The sequence below is a fragment of the Chiroxiphia lanceolata genome, chromosome 22, assembly GCF_009829145.1.
Source record: "Chiroxiphia lanceolata isolate bChiLan1 chromosome 22, bChiLan1.pri, whole genome shotgun sequence".
Lineage (NCBI taxonomy): Eukaryota > Metazoa > Chordata > Aves > Passeriformes > Pipridae > Chiroxiphia > Chiroxiphia lanceolata.
In genome coordinates, this window is record NC_045658.1 from 913940 (window position 1) to 934717 (window position 20778).

The following is a 20778-nucleotide window of genomic DNA, read 5'->3' on the forward strand; positions in this document are numbered from 1 at the left end:
TGGACCAGGCAGCGTTCCCTGTGCACATTAAACCCAGAAGCCCCGATGTGCTCCCAAAGCCTCGTTAAATCCATCGCGCTCCAGAGCCTGATTTTGGTCTTCTCCCAAAGCATCTGCAGTAGGAATCTCCTGGAATGGGGCAAACATGCGGAATGGGGGAGCACTGGCTCACCCTGGTCTGCAGCCCAAAAGGGGGATGCTTGTTCCTGACGTGAAATATTCAGGGAGTTTAGAATTACGGGAATGAGGGAGCAGTGTGCCCTCCTGGGGTGATGGAAGTGTGGGAACCTTGGCTTGGAAGTGAGGGGGAAGGGGGACACAGCAAGGGAGAGTAAAGGAATTGTAGAGAACTGGATAAAGTATCCCTTCCTTTGCTGGACTGGGAATTCCAGCGGGAAGATGTTGGCATTCCAGTAGGTAACTCCAGTGAATAACACTCCAGTGTTGTCCCTGCAGCAGATTTTTGGGAGGAGCTCTCCCTGCTCTTCCCAATGCTGAGCTTTTTGCACTTCCTCAAGGAGCCCCCTCTGACTGTGCCCAGAGGGGTCGTGGATTCCCCACCTCTGGAAGTGTTCCAGGCTGGGTTGGACAGGGCTGGGACAGCCTGGGACAGTGGGAGGTGCCCTTGGGACGAGATGATCTTTAGGATCCTTTCCAACCCAGACCATTCCAGGGCTCTCTGACTGTGCCCACAGGCTGCTCTTTAAAGGATACTTGAGGTTTCTCAGCCCCATGGTGGCTCCATCCTCACCAAATTCCACAGCAGCCATTTCCTGGAACACCAGTGATTTGAGGGGTTCTCCAGGAGCGTGGCTGGGGGCGGAAAGTGCGGAGCTCAGCAGAGCTGCCCCCAGCCCACAGACCTCCAGCCACTTCCCTGCAATTATCCCTCACACGCCCGATCCAGCAATTCCCATCCCTCCCTTTGGCCTCCCGGGGAGAAGAAGAGTGACAGGAGCCGCTCAAGCCCTTTCCTGGAATCCCAGAGCTTTTAATTGCTCTGGAGCTGGTTTGGGGGAGGTGTCAGAGTGTCACTCAATCCCTTGAAGTCTGCAGGGTGTCACTCGGAGGGGAGAAAACACCAGGCATGGAAGCGGGGAAAGGTGGATCAGGGCAAGGTGGATCAGGGAAAGGTGGATCAGGAAGGTGGATCAGGGAAAGGTGGATCAGGAAAAGGTAGATCAGGGAAAGGTGGATCAGGGAAAGGTGGATCAGTTGGATTCCGCCCACCCAGACAGGGAAGAGCAGCTTTTGCAACAGCAGCTCCCGGGACCACGGGGCCAAATCCCAAAGGATTGGGAAGGGTCCCCTTGCCCTCAGTAGCAGCAGCACCTCGGGGTGATGCTGCTGGGAGAAGGGCTCTGGCTGGATCCCAGGGAGGCCTCTCCTGCAGGCTCAGGATGGATCCCGGTGAGGCCTCTCCTGCCATGGGAGGTGTGGGAATTGCAGGATCCCATCAGTGGCTGTTGGGAGATAAGGGGCCGAGCCCGGGGCGTTTGGCACCTCTCTGTGTTTGCTCAGTGTGCTGAATCAGGACATTTTTGGCGGCATTAGCCGGGAGTGACTCAGTCAATCCTGTTGCTCAGGGTTCAGAGGGCACTGCCTCTCCTTTTCCAGCGGCACCTCACGAATTCAGGGCTTAAAAAAACAACCACCGTTGCAACAGCTCCAGGGTGACTTATCCTGACTTCTCCTCCCCCACGGGGTTTTGCCTCCACCTCGCAGGATTGCAGGAAACCAAACCTTCCCTTCCCCACCGGCGCTTTGGCTGGGCTTGTCCCACACTCCCCTGTCACCACGGGGCGGGAATCGGCCACCGGGAATTCTGGCTGTGTGTAAACATGGGGGGTTGCCATGGTTTGGTGACACACCCCCCAAACCTGGGAAAAAAACTCTGGATATCCCCCCCTTCCCTCCTGAGCAGTGTGTCCCAGGCAGCAGATATTCAGATATTTGTGCCTGCAAAGGGTTTATCTCATTTTTGAGGAGACAAATTGGGTCTTGTTCTGTTTTCCTTTAAATTCATATGAGGCTGAATTCCTGCCTGATTCCCAGCATGGAATTTGGGGGTTTTGGGGAAGGGAACAGTAAATCTCCTGTGGCTTTGGAAAGGGAAAGGGATACTTTGGTGGCTTTTAAAGGCTTTAAGGTTTAGACAGGCCTGGTCAAAGCCAGTCTGGAAAATGTTCAGAATCCCAACGTTTTAAACATTTTGGGAATAAAAACAGGTGACTGTCAGGTGCTGGGATCTGAGGCAGCTGAGCAGTGAGTCCTAAGTGTTAGAGTTTGACTTAGGTGTGCAACATTCCATGGAGATGTCTGCTCTTCCCATAGGGGTTCTCCTTTGGTGTCTCTCAAATCCGATCCCAGTGCTGGGACTGCTGGGATGCTCATCCCATGTTCCAGCCTCTGGGCTGCTGCTCACCAGCTTGTCCTCTTCCCTTTGGGTAACCTGGCAGGGGAAAAACTTTGGGATGAATTTGCAGATGGCTGTGGAAAAGTCCTGGCTGGCCTGGGAAGCAGAGGGATTTCCTTTTTCCTGCTCTGGTTTTGCTTCCAGTTGAAAGGGAAGGATTTGGGGATTCGTCACACAGGTTTGGGATGGACCTTGGGGTGGTAGAGGCAATCCCTCAGCCGGGGTGGATGATGCCAGGGGAGGGATCAGGGGTCCAGTTTGGAACTGAGGTTTTAAGTCTCTGCCAGATTAAAAGATGGACTAGTAAAGCCAGGCTGGAAAACAGCCCCTGGCACAGAGACACAAAACCTCCTGGGGAACAGGATGGAACCCCACAGGAGGAACAATTCTATGGACAGGACAGGACGTCCTGCCTTGGGAAAACATGTCCAAGGCCGGGTTGGACCAGGCTTGGAGCAACCCAGGGTGGTGGAAAGTTCCACCTGTGGCAGGGGTTGGGACTGGGTGAGCTTGAAGGTCCCTCTGACCCAAACCATTCCATGATTCCTGCCCTCGATCTTTAGGGTGCAGCTCGAGGGCAGCTTTGGACCTGGGACCTCAAATCCTTGCATTTGAAATTCATGGGCTGCTGGACCAGCTCCCTTTAATTCCTTGGCTTTGGAATTGGAAACAGGGCTTTGTTTATCTGGGTATTTCATGGAAATCCAGTCAGATGGTGGTGATCAGCCCCTGGAGTTGACTCTTGCTGGAGCTGAGGTGGCTGGAAAAATCCATCAAATCCAGCAAAACCAGCCCCTGGTCGTGGCTCTTGTCTCACCTCTCTCCAGAAATAAAACTCCCCACTATTTGTCCCCTGACACAACTCTTCCCATGTTTTTACCCTTCCCCCCTTGGTGCCACTCCAGCGCAATATCCCCCAAACCCCATGGATCTGAGCCAATCCTTCCCCCTGGATAATCCCATAACCCATTTCATTGCCCTTTGTATTTCAAGCTCCTCATGGTGCTCGTTTGTGGAGTCTCCCAGGGCTGCACCCACCAGAGGTGAAAGGCTGGTCTGGAAATCCGTGCTCCACGTGCCCTCCCAGCCGGGCTCTCCCTTTGTGTCCGTTAATCCCGGCGCGTGCTGCTCCGGCGGGATTACAGGGCCGGATCAATGGGCTTTGGGAACTGCTGAGAAGGGCAGATCCTGCCCAGATAAAACACCCCGAGCTCATGTGGGGAGCCACCAGAGCCTGGCATTGCTCTTCCAAACATCCGTGGGAGCCGGAGGTCCCTTGTTGGTTGGGTTTCCTTGCTTTGTGAGCCGGAAAATCCACAGCTGGGGAGAAGTTGATTGGAGCAGCTCTAAGTGGCTGAAAGAGCAGCGGGAGCCGTGGGGAGATGGAGGGAGTTCATGTGCTGCACCCTCTGCCTGCTGGGATCTCTGTCCCCAGGGAAGGATAACCTGGATGTTGGGCTGGGTGCTGTGCTGGGGTGTAGAAGTGGAAACAGCCTTTTTGGAGCAGTGGAACTGGAACATGAACCAGAAAGGTTCTGTTCCCTGGGCCATCTCCATCCATTGTCCCGGAGCGGAGGAGGCCCTCCCGGTCATGTATTCCTGGGAGCCTGGAAAGGCCACTCCCACATCCTCCCAAGGGCCTGGACTTTGAGCAGGTCCTGCTGGGGCCCCTTTGATGTCCCAGTGGGGCCCCTTTGATGTCCCCGTGCCCTGTTCTCCACATACCTGAGGCCTGAGCTCACAAAGCTTCCAGCGCCTTCCGGCCTCGCTCCAGCTCCCTCGGGAGTCCTGCCCTTCCCAAGGACCTTGCAGCAGCTCTCCCCTGCTTAGGGATAAACACTGTGAATTCTGCAATTTTCACGGTTTTTGCTCCAGTGCCGATCCCTGGAGATGCTCCTGGTGCACCTCATTTGCAGGGAGCATCCAGAGGTATCCTTGGGTATCCAGGTTGCTCGGCTGGAAGAGGCTTTGAGAGGCTGGAAGAGGCTTTGAGAGGCCAACGCTTCTTTGACTTGTAAAATTCTGCCTTTTCTTGCACTGCAGAACCGAAACTCGGCTCATTTACATCCGGACAATGGCCCAGAACAGCAAGCTTCCTGAAAAACCGGGGCCGGCCCTGCCTGGGCTGTGTGCAGGCCTGACTCACCAGGAGCCGGTCCCTGCTCAGCCGGGGTGGACTCTCAGGTCACTGCACCATCCAGACCTTTCTGAGTGATGTGCCAGTGTTTCTCCATCCTGGAATTACTCCAACTGCCTCTTTTTGTTTCAAAATCACCCATTTTAAGCCCAGCTCCTCGTGGCATCCCCGAGAGAATCACCTGGTTTCCCCACGGCGAGTGGAACATTTCTGGCTGTTCCATTCGCGATGCCAAGCTTGGGAGAACGACTTTGTGCACTTCCAGGGAAATATTCAGGCTGGAAACCCTCTGGTATGGGTGAATTGCACACACAGCAAGCCAGGAAAACTGGGATTTGGGAACGAAGAGTAAGCAAATGTGACCCTCTGTGGCACTCTGGTCCTCACAGAGACCTTGGCACAGCTCTGGCCACACTCTCTTTGTGACCCAGCACAGGAATTGTCTCCTGCACAGCTTTATTCCCGTTTTTTCCCTTATATCCATGTCCCTGAGAGCAGCAGAGTGCTTTGTCCCTCAGGAAGGGTTCAGGGACACTGTGGCCATCTCGCTGTGTCAGGCCAGGGGTTGTTTTTTGCCAGGCTCTTCCCACCCACCACCTGGAACCCATGGAATTCTTCCCTCCACTGTAACATCCCAAAATAGCTGCTCTGGTTTCTTTTAAAAATAGTCTGTTCTGTGGCATTCCCTGCTAAAAATGTGCCCCTGAGTCCCGTGGGGACATGGCAGGGGACAGAGGGTCCGTTGGCCTTTTCGGGAGAGGGCACGGTGGCACCGTGGCCACGTGCCCTGGAGCCGCCCCGTTCCCAGAGCTGGGCACCCTGCCATGGATTTGGGATGATGTGTTCAGGAATATTTGGAAAGAGTGACTATGGAGGTGGAGGAATGTGCCTGGTGCTGATGACCAATGCGGGAAGGAGGATGCTCTGAGTCCACCCGAGCTGGGGAGGCTTTGCCTTTTCCTGGGAAGCAATTCAACAGCTCCTGCACATCCAGGGAGTGACACAGCACCTCTGGCTCCTGGGACAGGCAGGGGTTGGGTTTTTGCAGTGGATTGGGACTGATTTCCTACTTAAATTCAAAGGGATCTGATTCTTCTGTCGCTGCCCTTGCCAAGGGTCCTGGCACTGAAGCTGCTCCTGCTCCGAGAGGTTTGGGATCATAAAATGCCAGATGGTTTGGGTTGGGAGGACCTTAAACACCATCTCATTCCAACCACCTGCTGTGGGCAGGGACACCTTCCCTGGAATCACAGAACCCCAGGATGCTTTTGGGTTGGAAGGGACCTTAAAGCCCAGCCCATCCCACCCCCTGCCATGGGCAGGGACACCTTCCACCAACCCAGGTTGCTCCAAGCCCCATCCAACCTGGCCTTGGACACTTCCAGGGATGGGGCAGCCACAGCTTCTCTGGGCAACCTGTGCCAGGGCCTCCCCACCCTCCCAGGGAAGGATTCCTTCCCAATCTCCCATCTATCCCTTCCCTCTGGCAGTGGGAAGCCATTCCCTTGTCCTATCACTCCATCCCTTGTCCAAGGCAGTGCCTCCATTTTCACCCAAAGTTCAGGGATTAATCCTGCAGAAACGGGGTTCAGTGTGTGCTGCCCTCGTGAGCTCCCAGATATCTGCCACAATGCCTTGGAATTGCTATTCCTTCCCCCTCCTTCCTCGGGGAGAGCAGTCAGTAGGTATTTGAGGTAATTATTGCTTTTATTCAGTGCTAAAGCAATAATTTGAAGGGATACGGTGGAAAACCAGCAAGTTCCATGCCAGTGAGTGGACAGATGTTTTGAGATGTTCTTTCAGTCTCCTACTAATTACGCTGACACAAATTGGCAGGAGTTTTCTTCCCAGGCTCCCAGCTCTAATTTTGCCTCTTTTTTCCCCCCTTTATTTTCATTTTTCTGTGAGGTGGAGTCTCCGTGTTGCGACGCTCTGGGAGGAAACGCCGCGGAGTCGGGGGCTGCTGTTCAGACATGGCTTTCCTAACCCTGCCCTTCTCCACCCCTGCCAGGTTCCTACCCCTCCCCCAAGGCTGGGGCCACCCTGGTGGTCTACAAGGACCTGCTGGTGCTTTTTGGGGGGTGGACACGGCCCAGCCCGTACCCCCTGCACCAGCCCGAGAGGTTCTTCGATGAGATCCACACCTACTCACCCTCCAAAAACTGGTAAGGGCAGGCTTTGATCCCAGAGCAATGTGCCTGGAATGCAGCTGGGGGAACCCCTGGGAAACTGGGCGTGGTGTCCCAGGTGTCCCATGGTGTCCTGGTGTCCCAGGGGTGTCTCTAAAGCTCTTTCTGAAGCAAAAGCAAAGCCACAACCCAGCAGTGGAGCCAAGGACAGGACACTCCCCAGCACCTCCTGGGTGCTGGTTGCTGCCACAGGGCTTTTGATTTGTACCTAAAATATTCCAGGCTCCCTGAGCATCCCCATCCAGGTTTCCCAGTTGAATGTTTCAGTGTTTAATCACACTGGCTGTGAGCAGGGAGGCGGTTCTGAGATAAGCTTTAACTGCTGGAGGTCTTGGTTTTAGTCTTGATCCAAAACTCAGCTCCCTCAGGGAGCCAGGAGAAAGCAGGTTTCTCCATCATTTTATAAATCCCTGCCTCTATAGCTCCTGGATGGAGCATCCAGTGCCCATGGAGCTGGCAGGAATTTTCCTGTTCCCTTTCAACACCATTTAGCTGATTTTAGACCCAGCTTTGCCACTGATCCTGTGTGTGAGAAAGCAACAGAGGCTGTATCAAAAGGATCATTCCTGCTCCTCTCCCACTGAGAACTTTCCATCCTCCCAAGTATCAATTATCCAGGGCACTTTGGTTGTTACAACTCTGTAATTAAACTCCCTGGAAAGAATTCGGGGCAAACTTAATTGGAAGGGGGGATATTCCCACCTTGGCCACGGGACTGGCTCATGCCTTGAAAATGTTTAGCAGGTTGGATTTCTAATTAGTTTCGTTATTATTTGGACACTCGGAGGTTTTCCCCGTGGTTTTCCTCTGGAACATGTTCTTTGCCGGCCCCTGGGATTTTTTGTTTGCTGTTCATCCAGTGTTTTCCTTTCCCTCCCAACGGTGAACGTCTTCCTGCCTCTTTCCCAGGTGGAATTGCATCATGACCACGCACGGCCCCCCTCCCATGGCAGGACATTCCTCCTGTGTCATCGAGGACAAGATGATTGTTTTTGGGGGATCTCTTGGATCTCGGCAGATGTGAGTTGGGATGAGCCGCGGGTGTTGGGATGTCCCGGGATAGCTCCTGGTGTTTCAGAAGGAATTCTCCCCAGGATTTCACTGCTGCCTTAGCACACCTCCTATGGCAAATCCCGAGGCTCCAGCCTGCCAAAAACCCCGTGTGCCCTGAGCTCGTGCCCTGGGCAGAGCTCCCAGGCCCCGGCTGTGCCTCATCCCTTTGTCTCGTCCCCGCAGGAGCAACGACGTGTGGGTGCTGGATCTGGAGCAGTGGGCCTGGTCCAAGCCCAGCATCTCGGGGCCCAGCCCTCACCCACGGGGGGGCCAGTCCCAGGTGAGAGAGACCGGGCTCAGCTTCCCTTCCCGCTGCCAGGCAGCTCTGCCCGGCTCATTCCCGAGTTATCCGGGGATCCCCTGCCTGCCGGGCCCTCCCTTTCCCTCCCTGTTCCTGATCTCCGGGCGTGACTCAGAGCTCTGCTGCACATTTGTAGGGCACAAATTGCTGCTCTCACCCCAGGCTTGTGCCCTGGGGCAGCTCAGATCAGGGCAGAGTTAGCACAGGGTGGTTTGGCTCGGGGCCCTCGTGGCTGCTCCGCTCTCCCGATCCCGGGATCCAGTGGCTCTGGACTGTTCCTGCTCCGAGCACGGGCTGGCAGCGCCTGTTTGACTGCTGCCCGGGGCAGGAGCTCATGGGTATCACCTGGCTTGGTGCAGGTGTCTCCATCCCTGCTTTCCCAGTGATTCCCAGTGTGGCTCATCCCACCAGGGCACCCAGCAGAGACAGGCTGTGCTCCAACGTGCCTCATCCATTGGGAAAAGAGCCCGAGGGAATATCTCGCCCACCAGCAGCACTCACAGACGCTGCTGCCAGCACCTGCCTCCCAAACAATCCTCCCACCTTCCCACTCCTTTGGAGAGGGGTGTTGAGGCCCCTGTGCCTTGGCTCAGATTTGGGAAGGGAGATTTCTCTCCCAGGTGAGAGGAGCTGGTTTGGGCCAAGGCCGTGGGATGAACCCTCTGTCCTGCTCTGCCCCAGGCCCGGCAGAACCGGTTCTCCATCCCCACTCCAGAGCCCAGCCCAGGGCAGGCAGGATCCAGCAGCACCTATGCAGCTGAGAACCTGCTCTGTGTGCCCTGGGAGGCCTGGCAGGAGCCCTGACCCTGCTCTTTGCCCTGCAGATCGTCCTGGACAACGAAACCATCCTCATCCTGGGGGGCTGCGGGGGCCCCAACGCTGTGAGTAGCTGGGGGAGCAGGGACACGGCACCAGGAGCCCTGGGGGATGCATTTGGGGGCAGGGGGGGCCCAAGGGGCATCTTATCCCTCAAATCCAGGCGCCCACGTGGGAGATTTTCCAGAGAAGCTGTTTAGGTGTTGCTAGAGCTGCTTTAATTAAGGAAAAAAAACCCGAGGCGCTCTCTGAGCAGCTCACTGAGCCTTGGAAGGATGAGCCCTGACTTTGGACTGGCATAGGAGATGGAAATGAAGGGATTTATTCGTGGCCGTGGTGAGGTGTGGTCACTCCCAGGCAGTCAGCTCCTAATTTGGGTCACCATTCCCTCTATCCACAGGAACAAATCCTCCCACCAGCATCCTGGTGGGATGGATGATATCAGCAGCAAAGGGGGCTCCTATATCCCAGCCTGGGCTCCTAAATCCCAACGTGGGATCCTAAATCCCAGCCTGGGCTCCTAATTCTCAGCCTGGGCTCCTGAGTCTCGCCCCAGGCTCCTAATCATGCCCTCTTCCCTCGCAGCTCTTCAAGGACGCGTGGCTGCTGCACATGCAGGCCAACCCCTGGACATGGCAGCCGCTCAAGGTGGAGAACGAGGACCACGGAGCCCCAGAGCTGTGGTGCCATCCTGCCTGCAGGGTACGGGCACGGCGGGGTCCCTGCCCCCACACAGCCCCTCCTCCTGCTGCCCTTGAGGCACATTCCCTGGCCACGGGAACAAAGCACTGATCCCACCCACCATCATCCGGGGGCATGATCTCAGCAGCAAAGTGGGCTCCTAAATCTGAACCCAGGCTCCTAAATCCCAACCCGGGCTCCTAAATACCAACCTGAACTCTTTAATATCACACTGGGCTCCTGAATCTCAGCCCAGGCTCCTGAGTCCCAACCCGGGTTCCTAAATCCCAACCCAGACTCCAGAATCTGAACCTGGGCTCCTAAATCCCGACACAGGCTCCAAAATCTGAAGCTGGGCTCCTAAATCCCGCCCCGTGCTCCTTGCCCAGCCCGCTCCCCAGCCCCTGGTTTCGCGGTGCGGAGGCTCCTCGCGGTGTCAGTGACCCGTCTCCTCTCTCGGCAGGTGGGGCAGTGTGTGGTGGTGTTCAGCCAAGCCCCCAGCGGGAGGGCCCCGCTCAGCCCCAGCCTCAACTCGCGCCCGTCGCCCATCAGCGCCACGCCGCCCGCCCTGGTGCCGGAGTCGCGGGAATACCGCTCGCAGTCCCCGGTGAGGAGCACGGACGAGGCTCCCTGCGTGAACGGCCGCTGGGGCACCCTGCGCCCGCGGGCGCAGCGGCACACGCCGGCGGGCTCCCGCGAGGGCAGCCTGTCCCCGGCCAGGGGGGACGGCTCCCCCGTGCTCAACGGGGACGGCGCGTCCCCCGGAGCCCCCCCGGACAGCCCGGGGCAGGCGCTGTCCCCCGGCACCCCCTCGGCCGCCGAGGGCCTCGACCCGCGCGTGGGGCCGGGGCCGCGCCGGGGCTCGCTGCCGGAGCACGGGGAGCTGCGCCTGGGCGCCGCCGAGCCGGGCTGGGAGTACAAGCCCCTGGACGGCGCCGAGGGCAGGACGGCGGGCGCGCGGATCCCCCCCGAGCACACTAACGGCCTGCACAGCCCCCCGCCCGGGCCCGGCTCCCTGCCCCTGTCCCCCGGCTCCCTGCCCGTGTCCCCCGGCGCGCTCCGCCGCAGCCTGGAGGCCGTCAAGGCCTTGGCCTCCAAAGCCGCCTCGGCCTCCTCGGCGCTCAGTCCCCCCCCGGCGTCGTCCCCGGGCTCCCCCGGTGCGGAGCCGGCACGGGCGGGCGCGGCCCAGGGGGACGGGCACTCCCTGCCGCCCATCGCCCGGCGCCTCGGCCACCACCCGCCCCAGTCCCTGAACGTGGGCAAGCCCCTGTACCAGAGCATGAACTGCAAGCCCATGCAGATGTACGTGCTGGACATTAAGGACACCAAGGAGCGGGGCAGGGTCAAGTGGAAAGTGTTCAACAGCAGCTCCGTGGTGGGACCCCCCGAGACCAGCCTGCACACGGTGGTGCAGGGCAGGGGTGAGCTCATCATCTTCGGCGGCCTCATGGACAGGAAACAGAACGTCAAATACTACCCCAAAACAAATGCCTTGTACTTTGTGCGAGCAAAGAGATAATGCGGCCCCAGCCCGCCGCCACCCCCGTCCTCCCCCTTCCCGCGGCTCTTCCCGGTCCTTCCCAGCCCCCGTCCTGTCACACAGCGACCAAACTGTGAATTAGGGAGCAGGAAACCAATAAAAGTCCGAGCAAAGCCTCCAGCGCTGCCCAGTCAGACCCCAGTGAAGCCGGCGGTGGAAGGACCCCAGGGATTCGGGGTGGATGGGAATTCTGCCATCCGGGACCCCCACGAGGTTGATTTTCCGAGGGCTTGGGAGGCTTCGTCCCTCCAAAACCCCTGCAGAGCTCCTCGGGAGCCTCGTGGGGTTTGAGTGAGCCTGGTTTTGTAGGAACAACCCAAACTCTGGCAGGCAGGAGGAAGGAGCCGGGTGAATTCCATGCCTGGCTCCGTTAGGAGAACAGCAGCAATATCCCCCTGGGAATGCCCAGCACTGGGAAATCCTGCTCGACACAAACATGATGCCTTTTTTTTTGCCTCACCTGCCGCTCTCGCCCCTGTCCTTGGGCAGGGCCAAAACAAGGAGGAAAGGACAGGATTTTGTGTCAGAATGCCAAATATATTGATTGTTCCCATCCCTCCTCTCCCTGCCGTGCTGGATCAGGCTTCAGGATCGGCCCCGATCCATCTGATCACCTAAAAATCCACTTATCTCCCCAAAATGGAGACGTTTGGCTGCCAGTTCCCCCCTGGACTTCAAGGATTCATTTCACTTGACATCCCAAAGCTGTTCAAGGCCAAACCAGCCCCTTGGAGCCTGGGGACAGGGTGGGTTTTCCAGGGAAAAGGATGGATATTGGTGAATTTGAGGGCGTGAGCAGCCTCTGCAGCAACTTCACCTCATCTTTGCACGTGCCTCCTTCCACAAGGATTCCATTCAAATCCCAAGGGATTGAACCTGTGCGTCCTTCTGGGACAACCCCCCTCCTTCCCTTTCCCCTCCAGGGGGTGGGAAGAACAGGTGGATTCTGCCAGGTTTTGGTCAACAACCTCCAGGACCCCGAAAACAGGGAGCCCTCCCCAAGCCGGCAGCGCCATGACGTGGTCCCTCCTTCCCGGGATTTTTGTTTCCCTCCATTCCCACTGAGCTTTTTGCCGGTCAGAGCCTTAAATCCCATCCCAGCCGTGTGGGGATGGGGAGGGATTTGCTTCACCTTGTTGCCACCTCTGTAAATAAACCCCTGGTCCAACCCGACCTCTCCCGTCCATCCCAAAATGATTTGTCCCAAGCGAAAAGCAAAATTGTCCCCATCCCAAAAAAACCAGAAACCTCAGGAGCACCAAGGGTGAGCTGTGAAATATTCCCTCTGGGAAGGCGGTCGGGGCTTCGGCAGCGATTCCCACCCCCCTTTGCATGTTTTTGGTCATCCATCCCAAAAAAGAAAGGGATGGATGGAGCGTTGATTCCTTCTCCCTACGTGGAGCACCCCTGGAGGGGTGTTTTCCCAACGTTTACATCCCGAAAATCCCACCAAGCCGGGGCCGTCCCTGCTCCACCCCCGCCATGGAAACGCATGTTCTGTGCCCTTAACGAGGAATTCCTCCCAAACTTTGATCCCTGGATCCCCCGGGAGCCGCTGGTGCTGTGAGCGAGGTGCCCCCCCCGCGACTCAGGTGTCCCCCCGCCGTCATTCCCGACTGCAGGAACGGGAAGCGATTTCGGTGATATTTAAAACCTTCTGTACATTTTTGGGGGGTTCGTGGGGGTCCCTCCCCCCCAATCCCGAGGAATTTTTAGCGGTTTAACAAATAAAAAAAAAAAAAGGAAAAGAAATGGATGGTCGGTGATTTTGGGGAGGGAATGACACGGAGGGGAATTCCCTGCTGCCATTCCCGAAAGTTTGGGGGTGAAAAAGGGAGAATGTGGGGTCTTTTGGGGTGAAAAAAGGGGGAATATGTGTCCCAGGAGCAATGGGGGGGAGGGAGGCAACAGGGTTGGGGGTTCAGGAAAAGGGGGCAGTGCTGGGAACCAGAGATCCCAAAGCTTGTCAGGGATGGAAATTGGGAATGGGGACCCCAAAGCCCACTGGGGTTGGAAACTGGGGACCCCAAAGCCTGCTGGAGGTGGGAATTGGGGCCCCCAAGGCTTGTTGGGCATGGAAACAGGATGGGAGCCCCAAAGCCTGCCAGAGTTGGGAACTGGGGGCCCCCTCAGCCCTGTTAGAGGTGGGAATTGGGGAAGGGGACCACAATTCCTGGGAGAACTGGAAACTCGGGGGCCCAAAGCCTGCCAGGGCTGGGAATTGGGGATGGGGACCCTAAAACCTGCTGGAAACTGCAGATCCCAACCCCTGCCAGTGTGAGGAATTTTAGACCCCACAGCATTCCAGAGTCAGTAATTAGGGAGGAGGACCCCAAAGCCTGTTGAGGCTGGGAATTAGAGATGGGGATCCAAAAATCTGTTGGGGCTGGAATTTGGGAGCTGGGGATCCTAAAGCCTGTCAGGGCTGGGATTTGGGGATGTGAACCTCAAAGTCTGCCAGTGTTGGGAATTAGGGACCTCAGAGCCTGTTGAGACTGGAAATTGGGGATAGAACCCCAAAGTCTGCTGGATCTGGGAACTGGGGACTCAAAAACCTGTCAGGGCTGGGAACTGGGGATCCCAAAGCCGGGGGGGGGGGGGGGCTGAGATTTGAGAGACCCCAAAGCCTGTTGGGCGGGAGTTTGGGGAAGGAGATCCCAAAACCTGCCAGTGTTGGGAACGGGGAATCCCGAAGCAGGGCCAGGATCTCTCCACGTGCCGCCCCGGGCCATCCTCGGCGCATGCGCGGTTACGGGGGGGGGGCGGTCTCGCTCTAGCCACGCCCCATGTGTGACGTCACGCGGAAGCGACGGTGAGCGGAGGGGCCGCGTCTTAAAGGGGCCGCGCCGGGAAATTGGGGGGGTGGGGGCACGAATTGGGGGGGCTCGGGGGGCACAGAGCGCGGGGAGGGAGAGGAGGGCTGCGATCACCCCCTTTTAAATGTTGGGGAGGGGGACGGAGCCCGTTGGGAGGGCACAGACCCCGGGGGGGGGCGGGGACCCCCTGGGAGGGTGATGGGACCCCCGAGGGGGGTTTGGAGACCCAGAGGGGGCTTTTGTGATCCCGTGGTCGGGTTTAGAGACCCCAAAGGAACTTTTAGGTACCCCATGGGAGGATGCTGGGACCCCATGGCGGGTTTAGGGACCCCAGAGGTGGTTTTAGGGACCCCAGAGGTGGTTTTAGGGACTCCAGGGGGGGGTTTAGGGACCCCAAGAGAATTTTTAGGGACCCCGTGGCAGGATGCAGAGACCTCAGAGGGGAGTGCAGGGACCCCACGGGGCGGTTTTAGGGACCCCACAGGGATTTTAGGGACCCCATGGGAGGACGGTGGGATCCCAGAAGGGAATTTAGGGACCCCCTGGGTGGTTTTAGGGACCGCTTAGGAGGTTTAGGGACCCTATGGAGGGTTTTAGGGACCCTGTGGGGGGTTTTAGGGACCCCAAGAGAATTTTTAGGGACCTCATGGCAGGATACAGAGACCTCAGAGGGGGGTGCAGAGACCCCATAGGGAGTTTAGGGACCCCATGGGAGGATGGCGGGATCCCAGAGGGGAATTTAGGGACCCCATGGGGGGTTTAGGGACCCCAAGGGAATTTTAGGGGCCCCATGGGGGGTTCAGGGCCCCCACAGGTGGTTTTAGGGACCCCGAGAGAATTTTTAGGGCCCCCCCTGGGCTGACCCAGAGCCCTCGGGGGGGTCAGAGGGGACCCCCAGCCCCCCAGAGCCGCGGGGTGCAGTGACCCCCCTGGGGGACGGGGGGTCCCCTCCGTGTCCCGCAGGCGCGGGGGGTCCCATGGCAGAGCGGGATTCCCAGGATCCGCGGGATTCCCAGGATCCGCGGGATTCCCCGCTGGAGCGGGGCTGGCTCCTGTCGCCCCCCGGCCGCCCCTACCTGGAGTCGCTGCTGCAGCGGAACCGGCGGCGGGTGTTCGGTGAGACCCCCGCCCCGCCCGGGCTCAGCCCTCCAAAACCCCCCAAAAACCCCCAAAACCCCCCAAAACCGCGTCCCCCTCCCCAGGGCTGCTGGAGCGGCCGGCGCTGCCGCCCCCCCTGGCCGTGCCCACCCTGCCCTACAAACTGTTCCTGGTGGGAAGAAGCGGCGTCGGGAAAACCGCCCTGGTGGCAGCGCTGGCCGGGACCCCCCGGACCCCCCGGGGCCCCGGGACCGCCGCGACCCCCGCGCACCACGAGACCCTCGGTACGGCCCGGGAGCCATTGGGGTGGAGGGGGAACCCCACAGGGGGGTTGGGATCCCACAGGGCGTTCAGGGATCCTGGGAGGGGGATGTTCATGGTCCCCTGATGGTGGGACCCCATAGAGGGTTCTGGGATCTCACAGGGGTGTCAGGGACCCTTGGGAGGGTGGTGGGACCCCTGATGGTGGGACCCCACAGGTGGTTCAGGGACCCTTTGGAGGGGAGCTGGGACCCCACAGGGGGTTTGGGATCCCGCAGAGGTGTCAGGGATCCTGGGGGGGGATGTTCATGGACCCCATAGAGGGTTCTGGGACCCCATAGAGGGTTCTGGGACCCCATAGGGGGTTCAGGGATCCCATAGGGGTGAACAGGGACCCTATAGGGGCGCACAGGGCCCCCCGATGGTGGGACCCCACAGGGGGTTTGGGACCCCACAGGGGTGTCAGGGATCCCAGGGGTGGGAGGGGGGTTCATGGACCCCTGATGGTGGGACCCCATAGAGGATTCTGGGACCCCATGTGGGGGTTCAGGGACCCCACAGGGGGTTTTGGGATCCCATAGGGTTGTCAGGGGCCCTCTGAAGGGGTTCATGGGCCCCTGATGGTGGGATCCCACAGCAGGTTCTGGGACCCTACAGAGATATCAGGAGCCCTTTGGGGGGCTGATGGGGTTCTGGGACCCCATGGAGGGTGGTAGGACTCCAAAGAGGGTTCTGGGACCCTACAGAAATGTCACGGACCATTTGGAGGGGGTTCCGGGACCCCATGGGGGTATTTAGGGACCCCTGATGGTGGGACCCCAGAAGGGGTTCAGGGACCCCACAAAGAGAGGGCTCAGGGTCCCTCTGGGGGGGTTCAGAGACCCCATGGGAGGATACAGGGATGGGGAGGGCACAGACCCCACAGGAGGGGTGCAGAGATCCCATAGAGGGGGTTCATGGACCCTGTGGGGGAGTTCTGGGACCCTGTGGAGGGTTCTGGGACCCCACAGAGGGTTCAGGGATCCCAAAGGGGATGCAGGGAATCTGTGGGGAGGGCACAGACCCCATAGGAGGGATGCAGGGACCCTCGGGGGGTTCAGGGACCCCATGGGATGATACAGGGCCTCCATGGGCACAGATCCCATGGTTGGGGTCTCCCCTGGCCCCGTGTCACCCCCCCCAGGCAAGTTTGCACCCCCAGATTTCCCCCCACTGGGTGTCTCAGGGGGCTGAGACCGGGCAACACTTCATCACACCAATGGATTGGCAACTCCCACTGTTTTTAAGGGGGTTCTGGGGGGATTTTTGGGATTGTTGGTGTCTCCCTTGACCACCATCAGTGGGTTTGCAACCCCAGACTTCACCCCACTCCATCCCTGGGCAGGCTGAGAACGGGCAACACTTTGTTACACTGATGGGTTCACAGACGCTGCTCATTTTTAGGGGATTTGGGGGCATTTTTTGGGGTGTTGATGTCACTCCTGACCCCGTGTCCCCCCCAGGGCAGGTTTGCACCCCCCCATTCAATCCCTGGCTGGGCAGAGCCCGTTCACACTTCATTGCACTGATGAATTCCCAGCCCCTGTGGGGTATTCGGGGGTTTGGAGGGGGATTTTTGGGGGTGTTGGTGTCGTCACCCTTGGCCCTGTGTCCCCATTTGCACCCTGGATTTCACCCCAGTCCATACCTGGGCAGGCCGAGAACGGGCAACACTTTGTTACACTGATGGATTGGCAACTCCCACTGAGTTTTAGGGGCTTTTGGGGTGATTTTTAGGGGTTTGGGGTAATTTTTTAGGGGGTTTGGGGGTGATTTCTTAGGGGGGTTTGTGGGAGTTTTTAGGAGGGTTTGGGGGATGATTTTTAGGGGGTTTGGGGTGATTTTTTAGGAGGTTTTGGGGAGTGATTTTTTAGGGGCTTCGGGGTGATACTTTAAGGAGCTTTGGGGGTGATTTTTAGGGGGTTTTGGGTGATTTTTTAGGGGGTTTTGGGTGATTTTTTAGGGAGTTTGGGGGTGATTTTTCGGGGGTTTGAGGGTGATTTTTTAGGGGGTTTGAGGGTGATTTCTTAGGGGGGTTGGGGGGATTTTTAGGGGGTTTTGGGTAATTTCTCAGGGGTTTTGGGAGGTTTCGGGGGGTGTCGGTGCCCGTGTGCCCCCCCCGGGGTCCCAGCCCCGCGTGTGTCCCCAGGGATCGAGGCCACCACGGTGTTCTGGCCGGCCCAGCCCCAGGGCAGCGCCCGGCCCGTCCTCTTCCAGCTGCACTTCTGGGACTGCGGGGACGGAGCCCTGAGGAAGTTCGAGCACCTGCTGCCCGTGAGTCCCTTTTTTGGGGCGGGGGGACCCCCCCGGGACCCCCTCTGACGTTGTTTGTCCCCCCCCCAGGCCTGTCGGGAGGAGCTGGACGCCGTCCTGGTGCTGTTCTCCTTCACCGACCGCGCGTCCTTCGAGGAGCTGCCGGCGCAGCTGAGCCGCCTCGCGGGGCACGGGCTCGTCACCGTGGTCGTGGGCACCAAGTATCCTTCTGGGGGGTCCCCTGGGGGGGGCAGCGCCCCACAAAGGGGGTTTGCACCCCCAGAGTCCTCCCGAGTGGGATCTCGTGTGGCTGAGAACGGGCGGCACCTCGTTACACTGATGGGGTCACAAATCCCACTGTTTTTTAGGAGGCTTCTTGGGGGGTCTTTGGGGTGTTGGGGTCTCCCCTGACTCTGTGTCACCCCCCCACCCCCCCCAGGGCAGGTTTGCACCCCCAGATTTCACCCCACTTGGAATCTCGGCAGGCTGAGAACGGGCAACACTTTGTTACACTGATGGGTTTGATGGGGTCACAAATCCCACTGGTTTTTAGGGGGCTTGGGAGGGGGGTCTTTGGGGTGTTGAGGTCTCCCCTGGCCCTGTGTCACCCCCCACAGGCACCCCCAGACCTCTCACTCCTTGGCATCTCAGCGGGCTGAGAATGTGCAACACTTCATTACACCCAGGGGGTCACAGCTCCGGCTGATTTTTAGGGGGCTTTGCCCCCCTACGGGTGGGTTTTTGGGGTGTTGGGGTCTTCCCTGGCCATGGGTGTCCCCCCCGGAGTGGATTTGCACCCCCAGATTTCACCCCACTTGGAATCTCAGCAGGCTGAGAACAGGCAACACTTCGTTACACTGATGGATTGGCAACTCCCACTGATTTTCAGGGGATCTGGGGGGATATTTTGGGTGTTGGTGTCACCCTTGGCCCCGTGTCCCCATCTGCACCCCAACATTTCACCTCATTCTCTCCCTGGGCAGGCTGAGAACAGGCAACACTTCATTACATGAATGAACTCCATGGGTTCATGGCATCCACTGATTTTTAGGGAGTTTTGGGAGGATTTTTGGGGTGTTGGTGTCACCCGTGACCCCGTGTCCCCCCCAGGGCAGGTTTGCACCCCCAGATTTTTTCCCCACTCAGTCCCCCCTGAGGCAGAGCCCATTCACAGCTCACTGCACTGATGGATTCCCAGCTCCCCCTGACTTTTAGGGAGTTTTGGGAGGATTTGTGGGGTGTTGGTGTCACCCGTGACCCCGTGTCCCCCCCAGGGCAGGTTCGCCCCATCCCGTCTCCCCCCTGCAGAGCCCGTTCCCAGCTCGTTGCTCCGATGGATCCGCAGCTCCCGCGGGGTTTGGGGGGGGAGTTAGGGGGATTTTGGGGGGGGGGTTGGGGAGGTTTTGGGGTGCTGCCGTTTCCCTTGACCCCCCGTGTGCCCAGGTCCGACCTGTCCCCGCACGCGGCCGTCACCGAGCGGGACGTGCGGGCTCTCGAGGCCGCGCGGGGGCTGCGGGTGCTGCGCGCGGGGGCGGCCCCGGGGGCGGCGCGGGCCGGGCTGGCCCGGGCGGCCCCGATCCTCGATTCCCTGGCGGAGCAGCTCTGGAAAAGGGACCAGGTCGCCGCCGGGGTGACCCGGGGGGAGGAGGGGACCCCCCCCAGCTGAACCCCCTGTCAGGGGGCGGCTCCGGGGGGAGGCGGGAGGGGGAAAAGTGCTTTTGGACTAAAATCTGTGTTTTCTATGAAAAATATCCCGGGGTGCCTAAACTTCCTAAATGTTCCTGAAATTCAGGGGATTTGGGGTGCGGGGGCATTTGGGGTGCTGGGATGGGAGTGCGGGGGATTTGGGATGCTGGGGATTTAGGGTGCTGTGCGTTATGGAGATGGGGGTGGGGGGGATTTGGGGGGGGTTGGGGTGCAGTGGGATCATGGGGATGTGGGTCCTGCAGGATTTGGGGGGCTGCAGATGCTGGAGGATTTGGGGTGCTGGGGGTTGATGAAGATCAGGGTGCTGGGGGATTTGGGGGGATTTGGGGTGCAGTGGGATCACAGTGATGTGGGTTCAGGAGAATCTGAAGTGCTGAAGCATTTGGGGTTCTGGGATGGGGGTCCTGGGAGATTTGAGGTGCCTTGGGGTAAGTGGGATGCTGAGAATTTGGGGTGCAATGGGATCATAAGGATGTGGGGGCTGCCGGATTTGGGGTGCTGGAGAGGCTGAAGGATTTGGGGTGCTGGAGGGTGCTGGGATGGGGGTGGGGGGGGATTTGGGGTGCTAAGGTGGGGGTGTGCTGGGCGATTTAGGGTAAGTGGGGTGTGCCGGGGACTTGGAGTGCCATGGGATCATGGGGGTGTGGGTGCTGCAGGATTTAGGGTGCTGGGGAGGGGGGAATGGGGGATTTGGGGTGCTGTGGATCCTGTGGGATTTGAGGTGCCATGAAGTGATGGGGATTTGGGGTGCTGGGAGATTTTGGGTGCTGTGCGTTATGGAGATGTGGGTGCTGGAGAATTTGGGTGCTGGGGGATTTGGGGTGCAGTTGGGATCCTGGGGATGGGGGGGTGGGGGCCGCAGGATTTGGGGTGCTGCAGATCCTGGGGGATTTGGGGTGCTGTGGGATTGGGGGAGTGGGAGGGCGGCAGGATTTGTGGTGGGACTTGAGGTGCTTGGGGGAGATGGGGGTGCTGCAGGATTTGGGGTGCTGCAGGATTTGGGGTGCTAGTGGTGATGGGATTGGGGTGCTGAGGGATTTGGGGTGATGGGGTTGGTGGAGATTTGTGGTGCTGCGGGATTTGAGGTGGTGGGGTTGGTGGGTTTGGGGGTGCTGCGGGATTTGGGGTCCTGTGGGTGGTGCAGGATTTGGGGTGCTTGGTGAAGGTTTGGGGCGCTGAGGATTTGGGGCGCTGCGGGGTTTGGGGCCCTGGGGCTCGAGGGGGCCGGGCAGCCCCCCCAAACCAGCCTCTCCCCCAGTCCCCCCAGTCCCGAACTGGTGGGCGGGGGGCGTGGTCGGTAGTAGCCCTGGCCCCGCCCCCCTCCCGCCATTGGCTGCCGTCCCCCCCCTTCCCACGCCGGTTGTGAATGAACGGGGAGGGGGCTGGGGGGGCTCCGGGACCCCTTCGCGGCCGGACCGGGACCCCCAAAGCCCCCGCATGGCTGTTCCCCGATCCCCGGGGGCGCTCCCAG

The 20778-nt window shown here is 59.3% G+C and overlaps 2 protein-coding genes across 3 annotated transcripts in view; both read left to right on the forward strand.

Annotated features, from left to right (window-relative positions):
* Positions 1-12485, forward strand: part of FBXO42 (F-box protein 42) — a 46404-nt gene extending 33919 nt beyond the window's left edge. The window contains exons 5-10 of the mRNA XM_032709161.1: positions 6565-6718; positions 7652-7762; positions 7979-8075; positions 8921-8977; positions 9498-9614; positions 10057-12485. Coding sequence (XP_032565052.1) covers positions 6565-6718; positions 7652-7762; positions 7979-8075; positions 8921-8977; positions 9498-9614; positions 10057-11112 — 1592 coding nt within the window. The 3' untranslated portion in view covers positions 11113-12485. The remainder of the gene's footprint in view (positions 1-6564; positions 6719-7651; positions 7763-7978; positions 8076-8920; positions 8978-9497; positions 9615-10056) is intronic.
* Positions 12486-14022: 1537 nt separating this feature from the next.
* Positions 14023-19351, forward strand: CPLANE2 (ciliogenesis and planar polarity effector 2). 2 transcript variants are annotated; one of them, XM_032709067.1, is made up of 6 exons: positions 14023-14495; positions 14539-15065; positions 15152-15331; positions 17497-17621; positions 17691-17821; positions 19044-19351. In XM_032709067.1, the coding sequence occupies exons 2-6, from the start codon at positions 14927-14929 to the stop codon at positions 19264-19266; spliced, it is 798 nt and encodes a 265-aa protein (XP_032564958.1). In that variant the 5' UTR covers positions 14023-14495; positions 14539-14926; the 3' UTR covers positions 19267-19351. The 2 variants fall into 2 exon arrangements, with proteins under 2 accessions (XP_032564958.1, XP_032564957.1); XM_032709066.1 differs by having other exon boundaries at positions 14024-15065.
* Positions 19352-20778: the final 1427 nt, after the last annotated feature.

Coding starts and splice junctions, on each gene's coding strand:
- CPLANE2 (XM_032709067.1), top strand. CDS start 14,927: ATGGCAGAGCGGGATTCCCAGGATCCGCGGGATTCCCAGGATCCGCGG. Junction 15,066..15,151: donor GAACCGGCGGCGGGTGTTCG/GTGAGACCCCCG, acceptor CCCCCTCCCCAG/GGCTGCTGGAGCGGCCGGCG. Junction 17,622..17,690: donor AGTTCGAGCACCTGCTGCCC/GTGAGTCCCTTT, acceptor TCCCCCCCCCAG/GCCTGTCGGGAGGAGCTGGA.